This window comes from Lolium rigidum, chromosome 2 (assembly GCF_022539505.1).
Source record: "Lolium rigidum isolate FL_2022 chromosome 2, APGP_CSIRO_Lrig_0.1, whole genome shotgun sequence".
In the NCBI taxonomy this organism is placed as follows: domain Eukaryota; kingdom Viridiplantae; phylum Streptophyta; class Magnoliopsida; order Poales; family Poaceae; genus Lolium; species Lolium rigidum.
Window position 1 is genome coordinate 118,206,742 of NC_061509.1, and position 22,031 is coordinate 118,228,772.

At 47.2% G+C, this 22,031-nt stretch overlaps 1 protein-coding gene across 1 annotated transcript in view; it reads right to left on the bottom strand.

Moving 5' to 3' along the window:
• LOC124692276 overlaps window positions 1–22,031 on the bottom strand; it is a 59,782-nt gene that overhangs the window by 32,974 nt on the left and 4,777 nt on the right. Inside the window, exons 4-21 of the mRNA XM_047225615.1 lie at window positions 21,692–21,787; window positions 21,547–21,594; window positions 10,777–10,830; window positions 10,224–10,327; window positions 10,025–10,142; window positions 9,585–9,686; window positions 9,316–9,504; window positions 9,075–9,232; window positions 7,614–7,772; window positions 7,439–7,531; window positions 4,430–4,781; window positions 4,009–4,122; window positions 2,256–2,351; window positions 2,104–2,171; window positions 1,665–1,767; window positions 1,375–1,587; window positions 912–1,139; window positions 709–818 (exon numbers count right to left, since the gene is read on the bottom strand). Coding sequence (XP_047081571.1) covers window positions 709–818; window positions 912–1,139; window positions 1,375–1,587; window positions 1,665–1,767; window positions 2,104–2,171; window positions 2,256–2,351; window positions 4,009–4,122; window positions 4,430–4,781; window positions 7,439–7,531; window positions 7,614–7,772; window positions 9,075–9,232; window positions 9,316–9,504; window positions 9,585–9,686; window positions 10,025–10,142; window positions 10,224–10,327; window positions 10,777–10,830; window positions 21,547–21,594; window positions 21,692–21,787 — 2,405 coding nt within the window. The remainder of the gene's footprint in view (window positions 1–708; window positions 819–911; window positions 1,140–1,374; window positions 1,588–1,664; window positions 1,768–2,103; window positions 2,172–2,255; window positions 2,352–4,008; window positions 4,123–4,429; window positions 4,782–7,438; window positions 7,532–7,613; window positions 7,773–9,074; window positions 9,233–9,315; window positions 9,505–9,584; window positions 9,687–10,024; window positions 10,143–10,223; window positions 10,328–10,776; window positions 10,831–21,546; window positions 21,595–21,691; window positions 21,788–22,031) is intronic.

Sequence of the window (22,031 nt, forward strand, 5' to 3'; positions counted from 1 at the left end):
GTAGTATTTTGAGCAGTAATGCGAATGTAGGGGTACATGTTTTATATTTAATATATTCTTCTGTCTTATCCGCAACAAAATTGGAGAATTGTACTAAAATCTAAGGAAATCCTGCCTGCCTCTACACGTCCATGGGAACTTCTCTCAGAATCTCCTTCCACTTGCTACACCAACATTGGTTGTAATAACATACTCCCTCTGTTTCATTCTATAATGCCTATAGTTTTTTGGCACGGAAATTAGCGTAAGAGTATTTTTTACACAAGACCCCCTAGCTAAACGATTTGAGATCAACGTAAAATTTGGGAAATCCATATCTTCCTAACTTACCATAACAAATCCCACAAATCTCTCTTGTTGATTCTCCATATATGTGCCATCCAAGTTCAATTAAGGAAAGTAAAACATTGCTGCCTAATTTTAAGCAATCGTTGGGCCATGAATTAGGAATCCCAATTAATTGTTTCCAATTTTGTATGGATTTTTTCTCACGCATGTTGTGTGGGAGCTGAACGGGGGAGGGGGTAATTGAAAAAAAATCCAAGCTACAACCTTATATTCTGAAACAAATGCTAAAAATCTATATTATGGGACGAAGAGAGTAATTGCTAGTGCCAACAAGTACTACTATAGTGAAAACGTCAACTAATATCATAAGTTTTTTAACATCTCTGACCCAAAATAAATGAGGAAAAGATGTTTACAAACCTACAACACCTTTGGTAATTTTGGGACAGCTCTGACTCCAAAATATACAGATACATCCCAGATAATACAACATGGCAGGAATGCCACTCAGCTAGGGAATAGCCGAGGCCCTGAAACAAAAAATAAACAAAACCATGTTACTTAAGTGAATAAACCCATTGCAGTAGAACACTCAAGTAAAAACATAAAGGGTAACTTCATACCCTCCAAACCAAAGTTCTAGCATCACCAGCTAGATCAGCAGGATACCAAGGCACCAGATTACCATTTTCATAGCTATTTGATTCTTCAGTATTGTTTCCCTTCAACTGGTAAAATACACCAAGCAGCTCGACAATTTTGCAGTACCTTTTTGGTGAGAAATGAATATCCAGATTGGGTACTTGAAAAGAAACACGGGTCGATGGATAGCTCGGATGTGGAACTTTGATCTTCACGCAATTATAGAATCAATCAATGAATACATTTTTATGAACTTCACAGAAAATTAGAGAATGACTTATATTGGATTAGTATGGACGAGTCATGTCCACCTAACTATCAAGAACTTCTGTACATTTCATTAAGTCAAGGGATAATAACTGGAATAGTGTATGCTTGACAAAAGGGAATAATTAGGTGTATCACATTGTAACTACTCCAACAAAAAGGACTGTCATCACTTACCTGGTCAATTATCACTGACATTCCACAGGGATCGAGAAGAGAACAGAACTGAGTAGCATCAGCAGTAGGACCTGAGAGCACACTGTGGGATAGATTTTCCGGAACATAATATATGTCTTCAGCTACATCACAAACAAGAAAAGCAGCCATATCCCTCCCAGCAATATAAAAGCGTGAATACAAACTCTGTCTTTCTTCATCCCGAGTTCCATCCTAAAATTCAACCGGAATGTTATTCAAAACCAGCAGAAGCGTGTGATATACATACAAATCCTGAAGCTCAAACTTACTCTTGTATGCAATGTAAAATGGCCTAAATCCAGAACAAAGTGCTCATTGCCGGTCAAGGGAATCCTAACTTTCGGTGCATCCAAATCGATGTCAAGTCCAAATCTAGAAATATCACATGAAATGGAGAAAAAGAATAAACACATGATGGCACTGGATTAGGGGCATACTATGTAAGTATTAACGATTATACAAGAACGTCAGGAAAATAATCATCATACATAATATGATAAACATAGATGAATGGAATGTTTAACATTTTTTTCAAGTATTTGCAACATAAACGGGCATGTTCATTTGTAGGAATTCATCATTAACACTTCATGCAAAAGATATTTCTTATGTATCAGTACATTTAGGCAGATCATGTGGTGCTCATAAAGTGAAGTACACAAGGTGATACAGTTAAGACTGAGCACAGCAATATGGGAACACATATACCTGCTCTGCTCTTCCAGTACCATCTGAAGCTGCTCCTGAGCCCTGCGTGTGACTTGCTCTAATTTAATCTGCATTTCAATAGGTTGAAGCAAACGTTACAACAACATTGACAAGAGGTTCCATGACTTGGCCATAAAGACATACGAACTCACTTGCAGAGCGGTGGCTGTTTCCATTGCTACTGTTGGGCTAACAGCATTGCTCCGTTTAATAAACTCCAGAAACCGTTCATAACTCCCCTTCAAAACCTAACAAACAATTCCAATTCGATGGGTTACAAATCAAAGGTAAATAAACAGCCAGAAACAAGGCTTTCAAGCAAACTACCAGCAATGAAGCCGAATTCCAGAAATAACTAGTAACTCAAGCAACACAATCCTTTATATGATGCCCATCTACAATATGTTGTCCCTGATCCTGATAGGCTAAGCCTAGCAATTTATGAACTAAAAGAAGTAGAAGAACAACAGCAACAAGTATCACGGAATTCACTACTTCAAGGGGGCCGGATTAAGGAGGAATTTAGTCTGGGCCTATAGCTTTGCTCATAAAAGCTATTGGTTGCCCTGGTTGCATAAGGACAGTGCCAATCCCCTTTCCACTTGCATCTGCCTCTAACACAAACAGCTTGGAGAAATTGGGCATAGCCAGAACTGGTGCAGCTGACATCTTGGCCTTAAGTGACTCAAGAAGTTGTTGCTGGTTGACAGTCCAAGTAAAAGCTTCTTTCTTCAGAAAAGGCATATGTCGCCCGAGCGATTGGAGACTGGGCACGTGAGTACAATCATCCAATCCTTGCAGATTACGGCTTTGACTTTTGGAGCAACTTCTTGGTGGCTTGTGTGATGAGCAACCCAAAAAGGATGTCACAGATTTGTCTAAATTTGGATGTATCTATACATTAAATTGCGTCTACATACATTCAAACTTAGACAAAATTTCTACATCCTTTTTTAGGACAGGGGGAGTATATATTATCATCATATTTGATTTCATCTTAGAGACTAACACACAAAAAATAGTTTGGTTGCGTTTTTCTGCATGGTCAAGGGGTTTCTTAGTTCCAACAAACATCCGCTTTCCGCTCCGTGTTTGTTTCGTATTCGCTTAGTGTCTGTTTCCGATTGTACTTGTTTCTGCTTCCGCAACAAAATATGAAAACAAATGTGGCATTACTCAGTTCCGTCTGTATCCGATCCGTTTTCATCCCTACGCCCAAGTATGTTCATTTTGGCCAACTCTTCGATCCACGCTTTCTGATCAAGGTTCTAGCCTACCTTGCGAACAACAAAGCTGAAGGTGGCATCTATGCTAAGATGACAGCAAGTGAGAGGAGGGCATGGCTGAGGACCTGTCTATGCAGGCCCTTTGATTAGTGCTACTGCTTTGCTGCTCATCTGTTGTGGATGGTCGTCATGATCTGTTGGGAGGTGGTCTGATATCTCTCCATTAGCTAGGACTTGATTAAAACTGATCCCTGGTCTGTAATATTGTGGGAGGTGGTATATATATTAACCCCTCTGATGATGAACTTGTGATGCATCACGAGCTATAGTTGCTTAACTTGTGGTGCATCAGTCATTAGGTAACTACTAGTCCGGGTGGTGCTGCCTATTACCATCCCCTTTTGACAAACTGTTTATCTGAACTCCTTAGTTGCTATTTGGTATTCAGTGATGTGTGCTGCGTAACCTCAGGACTCTAATGTAAGAGGTTACCACATCAGCCTACTGCTTGCAACTAAACACCTTTGATTTGCAGCCAAGCCAAAATGGGTTGTGTGCAGCCTATCAAAACTGGCATCTAGAGCTTACTAACAACCTTACCAGAAGTCCACTAGGTAGAACGATAAGCAAGAGGTGGCTCTACTATTAAAAGTACTTGAATGCATAAGTTCAGATGTACCGTAACATGGCATGGTGATATCTTAGCCACAAGCTGCCAATCCAAGTCCAAGCCAATAGGCTCGCGCACAAAACTGATATCTAGAGCATTACTCTTTCCCACACTGATGACGCTCTGCAAACAGTAACCAAGAATGTGTCACTGCAAGACATGGAATAAAGAAGGTTCATAAAACATAAGAAATTCAATATCATGCAAAGTAAACTATATCACTAATAAAAGCCAATGCCACACAAAAGCTGATTCGTAAATGAGTTCAGTTAAGAACCAAAGAAGATCGGTGATCAACATGACAAGTTGACGACCATCATGCATAGGGTCAAGGACTCAAGGTTGCATTGGTCTGACAGATAGCAGCCCAGCACCTCCCATTGTCCGCATCTAGAAATTCATAAACTAAAATTGCTTCATATGCACTGACCTGAGCAAGAGAACCTTCAGGGGACGATAGACCACAATATTTCAGAGTTACATCACATCGTGTACTCTTTGGATACAACCTGGTGACCACTTGAAGCTGTTCAAATCTACCACACAAAACCTCTGTTTGATCGATATTGATGATCCTTGCTGCAGCTTGGCCTATAGACACGTCCACCAAGAAACGGATTGTGTTTGGGAGGACCTTCTTGACAGGAAAAGACATATCATCGTCCGGTTGGTAACTCAGCAATTTATTTATAGCCTGCCACTCTTCTTTGGTTAGCTGCTCCTCCTCATCTAGTTGTGGTTCTAATAGGCTGCCTGCTTCAGAAGGTAACCCAGTCGAGTTCCTTCAATTAAAAAAAGGCATATTTTAGATATGACAGAGAAAAAAAGATTTCTCATTCAATGTTACCAACCGGATGAAGATTCAAGGACACGCCCAAACCATAAACCAATAGGAAAAAATTCATATTTCAAAAAAAGCAAACACTATAAAAACTTTTTTTTGAGCTAAAAACTGCAGGGGAGGCCCCGACAGTAAAATTTTATTATAAGAGATAAAGTATGTACAAGAGGAGAAGAAAGGAGGGAATGTACAAAAGGGCCTAGCCCTGGGCATAACCCGTCTAGCCAAGCTAAGAGAGGGGTTTTTTGGTCGTCCTTCATTCTGTAAGAGAGAAGGAAGATCCGAAGATGTCCCTCTTAAAAGAAAAGGACCAAGCTCTAATAGAAGGTGTTACATTGTCAAAAATAAAAGCGTTCCGTTGCTTCCATAGATTCCAGGTTATTAGTAAGAGATGCCATGAAAACATTCGATTATTAGTAGTGACTACTAACTAGTACTCCCTCCATTCACTATTATAAGATGTTTTAGATATTTCAATGTGGACTAGATTTGGACCGGAAGGAGTGAACCTACACACTGAAATACGTCTACATACATGCATTTTCAAGAAAGCCTAAAACATCTTATAATAGTGAACCGAGGGGAAAAAACCGTGTCGCTCCGCAGCATCGACTCGGGGGGGGGGGGGGGGGGACCCTCCAGCCTAGCCTCCTCCCTCGCAGCCGTCGGGGCCTCGCAACTGACGGGCAAAGCATGTGCGACGGCCAGCGGCGGCAGTCCCTTCCTCGCGGTCGTGGGGTGGTGCGGCACGGCACCCAGATGCCCTGCTGGCCGGCGTGGTACGGGTGGCCATTGCGGCAGCTCCGGCTGTCCCGGAGGCTCCTCGTGCGAGAGCGGTCTGGCGGCGGTCGATCTGGAGCCCTTGGGCCTAGCTCCAGCCGGGTGTCCAGCAGCCTCCTCCCTCCTCCCCTCCTTCCCCCAGATCCTCGACTTCGAGCGCAGCGGTGCGGCCCCAGCGGAGGTACGCCATGGTGACGAGCCCGTCGCCTGATTCGGTCCGCGCGGGTGGTTGACGAGTGAGCCAGCGCCGGCGTGGCGCTGTCCCTGGACAGTGGCCGCGCGGCTGCCTGGGCTTGGCCTCCAGGTATCTGAAGCTTGAAGCCGTCTGCTATAGTCAGCGAGTTGAAAAGGTGATGGCCTTGCCGGCAGCGCGGTCTCAGGGTGGTAGATTCTAGGAGTGCTACTTGGTGCGTGATGGTCGGTTTGGCCGGCCGTACGGGGGTGGTCGGCGTCCGGAAGGAGGCGCATGCCGGCACCCGGCCTGATATGGTTGCCAACGCTGTGTCGGCCCTGTCCGGCAGCACCCTATGGCATGCGGCTGGCATCCTTGCTGATCTCTACCTAGGGCTGTTGTTGTGTGCACTTGCGCCTTACCGCAGATCTTGGTTCATTACCATGGATCTGGGTTGTCAGGTGCACAGGCCCCCTGACCTCTGGACAGCTCCTCCTTGAGTTGTCCTCGTGGTCATCCCATGCTGATCTTGATGAGCTGCGCATGGTGGCCTCTGTTGGTGGAATGGTTAGTCAGTGGGGTTCTTAGCCTGTCATGATTGCTGGTGATGCAAGTTTTTTGCCAATGTGTCCTCGCAAGGTTGCCACCAAGGTTGCCACCGGTGCGCAAGTGATGGTCGCGGTGCTCCGCGTGAAAGCCCTGCCTGACCTGTTTGGTGCCGGCGACAATGGAGTCAACGCGCGTCATTTCCTCCTTGGCGGCATCTCGAGTAGCCCCGATTTCCTCCATCCTTGTGGTGTGATCCTCCGGGTGAAAACCTAGATGTAGCCTTGAGCTGGGATTGGTCGACGGCAGTGTCATTCACGCCGCTCCCTTCTTAGAGGCGTTGTTGTTGGAGGTCTAGCCTTCGGTTGGTGCACGAGTCGGCGGCGCATTCCTAGACTCTATCTGGCATATCTTTCATGTGCCAACATGATTACCTCGATTGACATGGATTGTGGACCGCGGATGGTCTTCTGCTGCTGCTCTCGGACACATGGAAGCACTCAACGAGTCTCGACTGATGGCGGTAGGCATATGTTGCTACAGGCGAGGGATGTGGCAAGGCATGGTGGAGCAGTGCTCAAGTCGCGAGAGACGTTGGTGGATTTGTGGCTTCTGCAGTCAGTGGAAGTCCGTCGTGCCCTTGAGGGCCTCCTTTGGAAGTCTTCCGTGCCCTTGTGGGCCTCCTCCCCCCACTGAATGGTCCACGTCATCTGGATAGCTTAGTGGGGGTTTGAGGTTGCCTCGACGAGGCGAGGACATCCCTGAGGTGCGAGGCCAGTCCACAATGTTGTCGGCCTGCCATCCTTTCTCGGGTTGGTGGGCCTGTCATGTCTTGTGCACATGTTTGGATGGCATCTAGGCCGACGGTGGTTGGGTGGCGTTTGTTGTAATGTGTGTCCTGCAGCTGTTAGGCGTCATCTTGTCTTGAGTGGTCGGGGTGTTTCGGCCTTGTCTTAGGCTTGTAAGACTGTTCTTTCTATCAATGCAACGTTGCGTTTTCTCAAGAAAAAAAAATAGTGAACTGAGGGAGTATCTCCAAAAGAGAAGCAAAGCAATGGATAGTAAATGAACAGATATCGTTGTCAATATGTTTCACGGACCGTCCAAAAGGCCACCATCTTCTCTTTGAGCTGCCCTTCTTATGCAATGTTTCCTTAGATTTCACAGTTTCAACCTTAGCATGACCCAGCAACCTGAAAGTACAGATCAAATCACAACCAAGAAAAGAGTACCACAACTTAAGGGATAAAAGTAATATGATATTGCATATCACACCTCCAAAGTATTACGACTTTTGAATCCAGAATTTTCTCAATCTGACGAATCTCAGAAATATCAACACAAGGAGCTTGCTGCAATAGGGTGGCATAAAGTTGAACATAACGACGACGAAGCTGGCATAGATGTCTGGTTCTCTCCCATGAGAACCAATAGCTGGGAACAAAAGAGGATCAAGCATCAGAATGACCATTCAACTTTGCGAAAAAAATTAACAAAATATTCGCATCAAAATATATAACGTTATTAACATGAGGTATTGCGCAATGTTCAAGATGTACCACCAGTTTCTGCACAGTTAAGAAAAATGCAACATAATTTGCATGATGGTATAATCACACTTAATCATACCAATTCAGATCGGTGCAACGTCATTAAAATATTCTAGAAGTGACTGGTTAGGACTCATAATGGCGAGTGTCAATATTAACCAAAACTTCGGTTACTACATCGTATGCTTATGTTATGTGAGGGAAGACATAAGCTTCGCAGCCACCCTTCGGCCCCGCCACAGCCTAGTCCAGACAATACAAGATGGAGCTGCATCTGCAAATCCTGGAGATTAGGCAAAAGTATGAGCAAGTAGGATTCCTGATGATGGGGGAATCGCTATTGCAGTCAGAGTCCTAGTTTAGGTAGTATTCCTACTGATGAGAAAGTGACAGGTCAGTCCATTTTGAACCCATAGTCAGTTCATATTAGATCGGAGTCAGAGTCAGTTTGTAAGGCAGACGCTCAGCTGTGGAAGAAATAGAACAGATGTAGCCGTGTGTGATTGAATTAGGCAGATAATTAGAGGGTATTCCTTCTCTCTCTGCCTCCAGCCCTCACGCATAACATCTGCATCTAGGGCTGGAAGCCCTAGCTGCCTCTGTTCTTCCACAGCTCCCAAGCGCTCCCTGTTGATCCTAACATAGTCCTCTCCTAGAGATTACGCTCCTACAAATCAAGCTGTGACACTTGCTGTGTATAACAAGCGATGCTTGTATCATGTTAAGTCATACGTCCATATCTCATTTGCGGGCCATCCGGAAGGTTTTCCATTTGTACAATTAGAGGAATTGATCAATTGTATTCCCTCCGTTCCAAATTAGTTGACACAGCATGTATCTAGACCAAATCTGAGCAAGGCTGCGTCAACCAATTTGGAATGGAGGGAGTAGTAATAATTCACAGCCATCACAATTTGTAAAGGATCCAATCTATTTCTCAGACTTTAAGGTAACAGAGATCTAGGCTCTCATTTTTCTCTTCTTCCTTGAAACATAAAAAAACTATAATGGTGTCAGAGGTTTCGCAGTAGCGTGTGTCCACTTTCACTTCTGTAGATCGTTAGCCTCTCATGAAATGCCAAAGAAAAACTAGGAAAATAAACTCTTTTTCCTCTCAGTCAGGCACCTGGGGAGTACAAATCAAAGGAGAAGAAACAAGGAAAAGTAGAATTGAACATAAAGATACCATAATTTCTTTTGTCGCAGATCAGCCAGCATAGCATAACGCCACCAAGCACGACAATCCTCTTTTACTGGCACAACAGGTCGTAAGTGAGAAACATCAACACGTGTCCTGAATCTTGAAACTGTTTCCAACAGTTTAATGCAATCGTAATACTGGGCCTGGAACACCAATATATTACAACTGATAAGCAACTTATCAACGCCGTAGTTGAACGGATCAAAGAAGCAAAAATCTAGGATACCTCAGTAACTGTTAAAGAAACATCACTTAGGACAAGTGATGCTTTCTCTAAAGGGTTGTTTGGGTCCCCTCTTTCCTGCTGTCCAAGTCGATTATATTTAAGGATTCCATTTATAGGGGAAACCAAATACCTCCGATTCATTGCCCAGATAGAATTGCCAGCACGGTCATCGATGCCATCTTGAAATACCTGTGAAGGGCCATCAGGAATAAGAAGCAGCGACAGGTACCGATGAAAGGTTGTGGTGTTGTAACAGCAAAAGGAACAACCTCACTCCATTCAGCGGGATTTAGATCCTCCCATTTCTTTGCAAGCTTCCAAGGACTGCTGTCAGAATCATGGTAGATGGCTAGCATATGCAGTTCAACCGACTAAAAGATGGACAAAATAGAATGAAAAATTAATGTCACAGAGCATAATTGTCTTGACTACCAAGACAATAAAACAAAAGCAGACAACCAAATAGCTAATAACTGTTTGTGGTGTGAAAAAGTATGTCAAAACAAGCACGCAAAAATGACAGCCACATGTTAGCTATAGAAGTATCAGTGATGACTCGCTGAAAACAACAAAAAATTGTCCGCGGGCATCGTAATAATGATACTAGCAATATCCACCATAGTTGAGAACTTGTTAACACAGAGGAGGTGCAGCTGAATTTCTTCCCAACACTTAACAATGATAAACTGTTATCTGTATTTGTTCTAACCTTTCGCAGCTTATCTAGTGCTACGCCTGCATCAAACGTCTCATTACCATCCTCATCCACTGTAACGGCAGCAAGTTTTGATAAAGTGAAACCAGACGCAAATGGATGCCCAGAATTGCTGAGAGAAGAAAAAAAACACTAAGGAAACAGAATACATCCAAAACAAGAAAAAAGATAATTGTCATTGATTTTAGCAAACCTGGCAGAATCTTCATATCTGATGTGTACATTACTGATGGTGACTTTAAGATTCCCAATAATTGTAGATATTAAATTGTATAGCCATGAGTTTCCACCAGGTATCTGCAGGATGTAAGGACAATTATCAAACACCAAGCAACAAAGATGTAAGAAATCTGCAAGAACCAACAGAACACATAAATGACAGTAATCACATTTTATGTTCAAGAGGCAAATGAAACAAACAAATCACCCAAACTTATTTTCCTCTAAAATAGCATGTTTCATGATCTCAAATTTGGTAAGTCGTCATGCAGTCTCGCTGCCAGCAGGTGATTGACAGAGACTAGCACATACTTCATTAACATAAAATGCTTTCAATCCATGCAACACTTCCACAGAAACAACTATATAGAGTCCTAGTCCTGATGTACACTCGGATGAAACGTTGGGGTGACAATATGCTTCATGATGTTACGTTATCATTGTCAATTGTCATACTATTCACTATCAGAGAATATATCTCATGTAATATCAAGTAGCAGGCAAAGTAACAGCACAAGAGATCATACAGGTCCTCCTTTCGAGCTCCTGCTGGTTGCTTCAAGAGTTGCTGTCTCTGCAGCCTGCATATAAGTTCATCAAAATCTGGATTGCTAACATGAAGCCGGTTAGGCTATAATTTTGGGAAGAGTAAACTTTTGAAACAGATGAATGAAAAAAAAGCAACAAATAAAAGAATTCATCAATAGTTCCACATAATGAACACACGAGTGAAAGCAATTCTTACACCATCCACAACTATATAGACACTATCAGCGTGTAATTTGTTGTGATACATCCTCTAGCCATGTTGATTACTCCCCCCGTTCCTAGAAAAACTTTGCAACTTTGTATATACGGATGAATCTATAGCTAAAACATGTATATATACCTCCGTATCTAGACAAAGTTTGGAAGCTTTTTTAGAAACGGAGGGTGTACATGAAATTGACTTGATTCAAAACGACTTGGCTTTTATTCTTAAATAGAAACAGGAAGATCTGAAATGTAGTTCCTAGCAATTTCAACAATCAAAAGGTCTTCCGCGTTCTCATTTGTCTAATTAAATGTTGGTCCAACATTGTGCATGTAGTTGGTCTGAAGAATATGTACTTCGTAGCTAATGCAACACCCCAGAATTTCAAAGAGTGCTTTGGATATAACTCATGAGAGTTGACCAACCTTTGGAGATCGTGGTTTCAGTTCGTCTTGTCAATCGGTCAAAAACGACCAACTAGTTGTCTGAACTGGAGATTGCATAAATCTTATAGATATTGTCAATTTCAACAAGGAGAAGGGAGGTGAGGACTAAGAGAAGTGAGGCAGGTGGTAGAAGCACCAGAATCCATAAACCATGGAGATAATATACCTGGAAGAGGTGGTGCTTTGGAACCAGAAGCACTAGCAACAGACCCCTACGCCGAGGAAGAGGAGGTCAGCCAAACAACGAAACTATGCAATAATTTCCTTGTCAATGGGGGAGGTCTGATTAGGGCCAGACTGAGAAGAGCCACTAGAACTCTACTGGCCTCACTACTTCCTGTTTGCCTGATCCCATTTCTTCTTCTAGCAGATCTTAGAAGCATGTTCTGGGTTGTGAAAGTAGCTACAGTAGATACCAGAAGGAGTACCGGCACCGGAACGAGCGAGACCAGCAACAGGGTAGGATAAGAGACTCAAGCAGCTAAAATTGAAGTGGACTGCAATTGAATCCCCCATCCCACCCCCACCTCCCAAAGGTGAGTCTCCTCAGCACAAAGCTTAGGTAAAGCCACCAAAAGTGACAGTCAAGGCAGGCGTGTCGTCAACTGTGAATGGGCAGCTTCGAATTCAGGAGAAAGGCACGTCAAAAACTACAGAGACGGGTCATTTCTGTCTGAGCACGTTAGAGCTGACAACAACGACAAGTGTGATGGACATCAGCACCCTGAGTCAAGCTGACGTCATGCCGTGGACATCAGGCGAAAGAAGCTGTCCATGGCGGCATCCATGTGCTGCAGCAACTGCAGCTCTTCGAGAATAGCATATTGCCTCGTTGCGAGGCTCGTACTGTTGCCAAAGATGAGCCCACGTCAGCTGAGATGTGGCAAGGGACATGATGTCCATCAAAAGATCAGCATACATGCTGGTAACAACAATGGCCTTAACCTGAGCACCATCATGCAGCCAGGTCCATCCGGTAGGTCTCCAACTCTGCATAGGAGACAGCGAGGGTGTCCTCCCAAACGCCATCATCGGTATCCGGTAAGATGACAGGCTCAGCCGAGGGCAAAGTGGGGCAAGGCGTACAAAGGAGGTTGCCAGCCAGGCGTACAAGTGGGGCAGGCTTGTGAAGCGGCACAAAGGGGCTGCTGACTAGGGAGTAGCAGGACGTGCTGCAGCCTTGGGAGTATCATGATGTGCTGCAGCAGCTGAGTCCTCTGTAAGCACAGATGTTGCCAAGACAAGGAAGCAGCCAGCTGAGGTGGTTCCGTCAGGTAAGGCAGCAGGCTCGGCTTCGTCCAGCACAAGGTTTCTGCAGGGACCAACGGGAGCAACCAGCTCGAGGGCAGGCTCGGCTTCGTCCAGCACAAGGTCGCCGCCAGGACCAATGGGAGCAGCCAACTCGAGGGCAGGCTCACCGTCGTCCAACACAAGGCCGCCGCGGGGACCAATGGAGCAGCCAGCTCGAGGGCGGGCTTGGCTTCGTCCAGCACAAGGTCACCGTGGGGACCAACGGAGCAGCCAGCTCAAGGGCAGGCTTGGCTTCGTCCAGCACAAGGTTCCCGCGGTGACCGGTGACCAACGGGAGCAGCCACCTCGAGGACAAAGGAGGGCAGCCGGGGTGTCAAGCACGGTAGCCATCGATGGAGGCAGCAGTAGGGGCCATGAGCTGCACGGGACTCAGTTGCAGCTATGCCAGCAGCAGGGGTCATGAAAAGCAGGGGTGGCGTGCAGCAGGCTTAACAGCAGAGGCTCAGCTGCAGCTACGTACAGCAGCAGGCAGTACACCAGCAGCTCAGCCCAGAGCCACGAGGCCACGAGGGGAGGGTGAGAGCATCTCCACTCGCGTCCCCCAAAGAGTCCCCCAAAGCTTTTTGGGGAGCGCCGCGCTCCAAAGGCCCTTTTCGCCCGGCGCGGCCCAATACGCTGTCCGGCGCGCCCGGAGCGTCCCCTGTGGAGCGGGGATGGCCTCGGGGCGCTGGACAAAGCGTGAAGCGAGGCGGGGAGTGGCGGGCCTGACGCGCCATTGACACACGAACACGAACGAAGCGCAACCGTTGCCTATCTCGCGACGGAAGTTATTGGCGCGCAGAGACGGTGCAGTTACCACAGAGGCGCAGCAACACGTCTCGTCGCGCCTAGCTCTCCGTGCCGGCGTTAATGCACGCCACCGCTCCCTCGCCTCCCTCTGGCGTATAAAAAGGGGTGCTCGCGCATCGTCCCTCACACAAACCCTAGCGCCTCAATCCCCAACCCTAGCCACCACCATCTTAGAAGTCGAGGGCCATTCCATGGCTGGTCGAGGTCGAGGTCGAGGTTGAGGCCGTGGTGGCCGTGCTGGAGCAGCAACGCCATCGCCAAGGTCGCTGTCATCTTCCGACAGGGAGTGGGAGTTCGAGTTCATCGTCGTCCTCAATGGCGACCCACTCGGCATCAAGAGGCTGTCGAACAAGTTCACCGTGTTAAAGTAATCCTTGCTTTAGATTTAAGCTAGTACTTTCTAGTAGGACTAGCAAGTTCTAGTTGTACTATAGGTGCTACTAAATTCTAAATTATTCTTGTAGTAACACTCTGGATAACTCTAGTAGTAGATAGCTATAAAAGGATAGCAGTAGAAAGCTCTAGAAGGCTTTAGAAATCTACATGTTGTATCTAGCTTGTATCCTATAAATACCACCCACACCCTACATGTGAACTAGCAATGTGAACTAGCAAGGCTAACAGTTGGTATTAGAGCGTTTCATGAAGATAGGATCCAGTTGGAGGTGTTGCTGGCAGTCCACCTCGCCAGCCGCGGCACCGTTCCCCTTCACCACCACCGAGACGACCGCGCCACTGTGATGCCGAAGGCGCGAGGTTGTGGTCGAGCGAGTCGTGAAGGACGTCGGCGGTGGCAGTTACCCGATGCTAACGCGGACGAACTACACCGAATGGAGCCTCCTCATGAAGGTGAAGCTGCAGGCTCAGGGCATCTAGGATGCAATTGAGCTCGGCGCCGATGACTACCAGGAAGATTCGAGCCATGCGCATCGGTTCAGATCGTGTGCGGGCAAGGTGCAGCAGCTAAAGAAGGAATTTGAGATGATCTCATTCCACGAGGGAGTCTGTTGATGATTTCGCGCTACGCCTTACGAACCTCGCCACGCTCGGAGCACCTATCGACGAAACTCAAGTCATCGAGAAGTTTTTGCGGGTTGTGCCGCCAAGGTTGTCGCAGATAGCCCTTGCAATCGAGCCCCTCCTTTGACACTTCTGATATGCCATTGGAGGAAGTCACCGGCCGGCTGAAGGCAGCTGAGGATCGTCTCAAGTCGCCTGAGCCGGCGCGTGAGCAGGGCAAGCTCCTACTCACCGAGGAGCAATGGCAAGAGAGGATGAAGGGGTGAAGGGGCGCCGAGGAGGCAGCTCCTCCAGGCCTGCACGCGGCAGCGGACAGCGACGACGACGGCCACCACTTAAGGGTGACTTCTTTTGGGCTTATAGAGCAGCTTCTAGGTGGCAAACCGCTGAAGCCCAAAAGATCAGCCCAATTTCTGCACAGCTTCCTCCCACCGTGAAGCCCATTTTCTGTACGTAGCGAGAAACTGGTCGAGACCAGTTTCTAGGAGTTTCCCGAGCTTCTCCAGCCCGAATCAACGAGACCAACGCGCAGCCCCCGCATCGCTCCAACCCCCACCTCCCGCATCACTCGAACCCCCACCTCCTATGGCGATTTGTTTGACCCCGACCTAGGGTTCCGCCCTCGCCGCCGCTCCCTGACCGCTGACCCCGCCGTCGTCACCGCAGCTCCGGCAGGGCAGCAGCGCCGCCGCCCCCCGCCGCATCCCTCCTTTTCTCGCCCCGCAACGGCCGCTTCTCCATCTGCAGCAAGGACGGTGCCCGCCTGCATCCGCGCCGACGATCTCTCTGCTCCGCTCCCGCCGGCCGACCGTCGACGCGTTCCTCCTCCAGCGGTGATCTTCCCCACCGACGCCGACCTCGATCTCATCCAGCTCGAGCTCGCCCCAACGACCTCGTGTGCCTCGTCCATCGATGTCGTCCTCACAGCCACCTGTACTAGCTCCTTCCAACGTTTGTTCTTGTTAATTTGACATTGTGCTAGTCATTGATCTTCTGCTAGTATGATTCTACTAATGCCCGCTGTGCTAGTCAATTTGTTCCTTGTATGATTCTGCTAGTCATTGATGTTCTGCTTGCCACCGGTATAAAATAAATTATACTAGTAATTTGACTTTGTGCTATGTATCTGTATGACAACCGGTATATGATATATGTGAGCATTTGGTATAAAAATGTGTGGATAATGAGTGATGTTGTCATGCATATAGATGGAAAAGGCAAAACACGTGAAAGCTACTTGGGATGCTGTTGCTCACCGTGTTTTTCTTGATGTGTGCATCGAGGAAGTGAATGCCAATATCGCCCCGTGCAAGTTTTGAATGCACTTGGTTACAAAATTTTGGTTGAAAATTTTAACAAGCGCACAAAGAGAAATTGCAATATGCTCGGCCTAGGTTCCACAATTATCCGCACACTCCTCATGGTAATCCTTTTGCATATGTAGTTACTACTCATAAATATCATAGTTTACTTATGATATTTTTTCTACTTGTACTATCTTGTTGATTCTGGATACCCAAACAGAACCGGTTATCTTGCTCCTTTCAAAGAGCAGCGGTATCATGTTCCAGATTTCCAAGGTGCACCTCCGCAAAACATGCAAGAGAAATTCAACCATCTTCATTCGCCTCTACGAAATGCCATTGAAAGAGCATTTGGCGTTCTAAAGTTGAAGTGGCGCATTCTGCTTTCTATACCACATTACCACGACCCTCTGACACAAACAAAGATCGTCACTGCATGCATGTGTTTGCACAACTTCATCCGAGATAGCAAGCTATATGACGACCATTTTGACAGGATGGAGAGAAGCTCATATATCTACGAGGATAGCGCGTCTTTTTCAAGTGGACATGCTTCTTCTTCATCTGATGGCGTCATGGCTCATGGGTGCCCTACGACAAATTATTGCTGAAAGTTTGGTTGCTTGAGTGGTTATTATTGTAGTTTCTGCTATGACACCATGATTTTATTATCATCCGACTTTTCATAATTTTCTTGATTCAATTCTAGCTCATTATCTACTAAAAAGCAACATATATATGATATCATCACTTATTTAAAGCACATATCAAATCTTGGGGCTTTATAGACATTTTACAACTCAACATAACAAATAAGCTATAATTCCAGAAGCCCAAAAGAATAGGCGTAACTAGCTTCTGCTTCTAGCCACCACTTCTAGCCACCACAGTTTCTGCCCACCAACACAGAAGCCGGCTTATGCATAAGCATAAGCCCAAAAGAAGTCACCCTAAGAAGGTTGGAGAAGGCAGTGATGATCGTGCAGCGGCTAGGGACGTTCCGCGAGATGACACATGCCGCAACTGTGGCCGTCGCGGCCATTGGGCCAAGGGCAGCCCGGAGAAATAGGGCATACCTGGCCGAAGCAGAGGAAGATGAGGACGAGCCTGCACTCCTCATGGCGCAGGTCTGCACCACTCCTGCCCCTGCCATGGTGGTGCAGCAAAGCGCTCCAGCCATGCCGGTGGAGAAAAGTGAAGCTCCAGCTACGCAGAATGTTGCTCCAGCCCCGGCCATTGTGGTGCAAGATAGCACCATTACAGCTCCAGAGCATGTCCCTCTTCACAAGCCGAAGGCAAAAGCTTACCTTGGGACGAGCAACGACGACGAGCGAATCGAGGGCTGGTACCTCGACACCGGCGCTACAAGTCATATGACGGGCCATGGGGACGACTGTGCTGAAATTGACCGAACAATCATGTCAAATTCGGTGACGGCTCGGTCATGGAAATCAAGGGCATGGGCACCATCATCTTTGCAGGAAGAAATGGTGAACACAAGGCTCTCAGCAGCGTCTACTACATCCCACGCCTGAAGAACTCGATCATCAGCATTGGTGAAGAGTTAGCTTGACGAGAGCGACGCGTGTGCTAATCAGGAGATGTGTGCTTCGCATATGGGATCAGCAAGGACAACTCCTTGTTCGTGTCACACGTGGCCGGAATCGCCTCTATCTCCTCCAATGATATTGCGCTGGCATGAGCGATTTGGGCATCTCAACTTTGATGCTTTGGAGAAGATAGGACGCCTCGCCATGGCACGTGGGCTGCCACGGCTGGAACACGTGGAGCAGTTCCGCGACACATGCGTCATCACGAAGCATCGCCGCAACCCGTTCCCTCGGCAAGCAAGGTATCATGCACAGGAGCTACTTGAGCTTGTCCACGGCGACCTCTAAGGTCCCATTTCGCCGGCGACACCTGGAGCCGGCGCTACTTATTGTTGTTGGTGGATGACGCCACTCGCTACATGTGGGTGATGCTCCTGGCAGCCAAGAATGATGCAGATGCCATCAAAAGAGTTCAGGCAGCAGCAGAAGCTCAAAGCGAACGCAAACTGCGTGTGTTCCGCACGAACAACGGCGGTGAGTTCACCTCAACGGATTTTGCAGCCTACTGTGCTGATGACGAAATCGAGCGCCACTTCTCTGCTACATACGCCCCACAGCAGAATGGCGTCGTCGAGAGGCGGAACCAAACGGTGGTGGCAATGGCACATTCTTTGCTGAAACAGAGGAGTATGCCAGCTGAATTTTGGGGGGAGGCGGTCAGCACTGCTGTCTTCCTCCTAAACCAAGCTCCCACCAAAGCCCTCACAGGAAAGATGCCTTACAAGGCGTGGCATGGTCGCAAGCCGGCTGTCCACTACCTTCGCACCTTTGGGTGCTTGGCATATGTCAAGGAACATGGGAACCTAAGCAAGCTCGATGGCCGCAGCTCTCCCGCTGTCTTCATTGGCTATGAGGATGGAGTAAAGGCAGCATACATACTGCTGGACCCAGCCACAAGGCGTGTTCGCATCGCTCGTGACGTTATCTTTGATGAAGAGCGAGGTTGGGATTGGGCAACAGATGGCAGCCAAATCCCCAGCAGCAACTTTGACGTGGTTCTGTGTCTTCGAGACGTGAGGCTCAAGGTGCTTCAACCAACGCCCCACCAACACCTCCATTAGCTCCAGCAACAAGTGCTGCAACCGCATCAATCCCGGTTTTCGTCACGCCACCAGCAGATGATGATGACCGACTGGATGATGCGCATGTGACACACCAGTTCGCTATCGCAAGGTCGAAAATCTGATTGGAGACAAACCAGTGCCGCGCAATCTTGACTCTGAGCTACACTTGGCCAGCACGGGGGAGCCATGCTCATTTGCAGAAGTTGAGCGCAACAAGGCATGGCAGGCAGCCATGTATGAGGAAATTGAAGCAATGGAGAGAAACAACACATGGAAGCTTGTTGATCTGCCACACGGGCATCGACCAATAGGCCTCAAATGGGTCTATAAGTTGAAGAAAAATGAAGCCGGCGAAGTAATCAAACACAAAGCACGGTTGGTTGCTCGCGGCTTCGTCCAGCAAGCCGGCATAGACTTTGATGAAGTCTTTGCTCCTGTCGCCCGCATGGAATCAATCCGGTTGTTGTTTGCTTTGGCTGCCCATGAGGGGTGGCCCGTCCATGTGTAAAATCAGGATTTCTCATTGGAGAACTGAAGGAGGAGGTCTATGTGAAGCAGCCACCGGGTTTCGTGGTCATCAGAGAAGAAGAAAAGGTCCTACGGCTACGCAAGGCCCTCTATGGCTTGCTGCAGGCTCCGCGGGCATGGAATGTGAAGCTCGACTCCACGCTCAAAGAAATGGGTTTCAAGTAGAGCGAGCATGAGCACGCAATCTACCGGCGCATCACGGCGCATCACGGTTGACGCAATCTTGCTCATTGGAGTATGTGGATGATCTAATCATCACAGGTTCGTCCAAGGGAGCAATTGAGAGTTTCAAGGCTGAGATGAAGACAAAACTCTAGATGAGTGACCTTGGATTGTTGTCATTTTATCTCGGAATTGAAGTCCAGCAGCATGGCGATGGCATCAGCCTATGTCAAGCACACTATGCCTCGCGCATCCTGCAGCTGGGTGGAATGGAAGGATGCAATCCAGCACACACCCCAATGGAGGAGCAGCTCAAGCTTAGCCGTGAAAGTACAACAAAAGAGGTCGACACTACGAAGTACCGACAGATCGTTGGCAGCATGCGCGCTACCTCGTCCACACCAGGCCAGACCTAGCATCAGCTGTTGGGTTCGTCAGTCGATTCATGGAACGACCCACGGAGGAGCACATGATGGCTGTGAAGAGAATTCTTCGCTATGTAGCTGGCACGACCCACTATGGTCTTCACTACCGGCGGAAGATAAAGGAGGCACGGCTGATTGGTTACAGTGATAGTGACCTAGCCGGCGACATTGACACCAAGAAGAGCACGAGCTGCACTCTATTCTTCCTCGACAATTGCTTGGTGAGTTGGCAATCTCTCAAGCAAAGGGTGGTTGCTCAATCTTCATGCGAGGCAGAGTATGTCGCAGCCACAACTGCAGCAACTCAAGGAATTTGGATGGCTCGACTTCTTGGAGAACTTAAAGGAAGAAAAGCTGAGATAGTTGAGCTAATGGTGGACAGCAAGTCTGCCCTGGCATTAGCCAAAAATCCAGTCTTCCATGAGCGCAGCAAACATATCGATATTCGGTATCACTTCATCAGAGGCTGCTTGGAAGATGGAAACATCAACGCCAGCTTCATCAATACTTCAGATCAGCTCGCTGACATTTTAACAAAATCATTTGGGCGAGTAAAGTTTCAGGAGTTGCGAGCTAGAATCGAAATAGTCCAAATCAAGTCAAGCATGAAGAGCAAGGATTAGGGGGAAAATTGTTAGAGTAATCCTTGCTTTAGATTTAAGCTAGTACTTTCTAGTAGGACTAGCAAGTTCTAGTAGTACTATAGGTGCTAGTATGTTCTACCGTATTCTTGTAGTTCTCTAGTAGTAGATAGCTATAAAAGGATAGCAGTAGAAAGCTATAGAAGGCTTTAGAAATCTACATGTTGTATCTAGCTTTTATCCTATAAAAACCACTATGCAATACAAGATGCAAAAGCTTCTGGCAGCATCACACAAACAGACTACTTCCCACACACTACCTATGAACTAGCAAGGCTAACACGCCAAGTTCGTCGCCGGCAACGAGCCGGCCGCGCTGTCGCTGTGGGAGGCTCTGCGGCTTTAGCCGGTGGCCGGTGGCCGGTGGACATGCTCTTCGATGGGCGCAGCAAGATGTACCTCCACACCGGCTGGGACAAGTTCGCGCTCTCCCACGACATCCAAGCCGGCTGCGTGCTCACATTCTGCTACCAAGGCGGCGAGGAGATGAGCGTGAAGGTTTTCGGCAACATGTCCTGCCGCCGGCACTACCACAGCGACGACGAAGAGGACGGTGATTGAACATGGCGAGTGTTCTTTCTTTGCAGCGAAGATGGCCACCGGCCAATTGAAGCCACTGGTGTAGGTTTCTATACAACAACCGGGCACTCTCGGCGCCATCTGGATTTTCTAGAGTGCCAGAGAGTGTTCTTTCTTGGCAGCGAACACACGAAATCTGCGAGGCCAACACTAGTTAGGTTTTCTCATTTTGCAATGTTTTAACCATGTTCCAAACTACGTATTAGTTTGTGTAATGTTCCTTCTCTCTATTGAAATGAAAATGCAAAAAAAGAGTTATTTTAATGTAAAAACAAGTTTGGGGTACGCGTTTAGGGGCCGCGGTTGGGGAGCGATGCGCCCCAAACGTGGCACGAAGCGGAGGCGTCCCCCAAACGCTCGATCCAGCGCCGTTTGGGGGAAGCTTTGGGGGACGCAACTGGAGATGCTCTGAGTGCTCATTATAGCACTTTCTTTTGCGAGACCAAGAGCAACGTATATCCTCACACAAAAGGCTAGTGAGCATAAAACTGAAGAAGGCACAGACATTCTACGACAAGAGACAGCAAAGTAAGAACTCATCTTGAACTACCTTGTTAACTTTAAACTTTATATAAGTACAAGTGAATAATTGATAAGATCATTGTCTTGAGTGTTGGGAGAAGAGAACTAGCAAGTTTGATGCAAAGAGGAAAGTAAAGCAAACCTCAATCTGTTGAAGCTTGGCTTCAAAAAGTTTTTCTATGTCTTCTTCCTAATGAGAGGAGAACCACCACAAATGTGTACTCAGATAAAGGAACGGTGTGGAAATTACATGCGTAGAGATGTTGTGGCCAATACAATCTTAATACCTTGAGAGTCTGCCCATCGGGAGCAGGATGAGCAAGAACAAATAGACGGTCGATCAGAACAATAACTGGTTCTTTACCCAGGCTCTTCCATGGAACCTATTAGAAATCACATTTTGCATGAACAACAATTAACACATTTGAGATAATAAAAGAAAAGTCAAGGACTCAAGGGCAGTAGAAAATGCTCCATAATTGAGCAATAACTGTTGCAATCAAAGATCTGAGTATCAGACCACACGCACACAGCACATGGAACATGAAGACTCTCACGTCGGTTTGCACACCCATTAAGTTCAAAGCATGTCGCCACCGTTCGGCCTCTGCCTTGATGCCGAAGAAA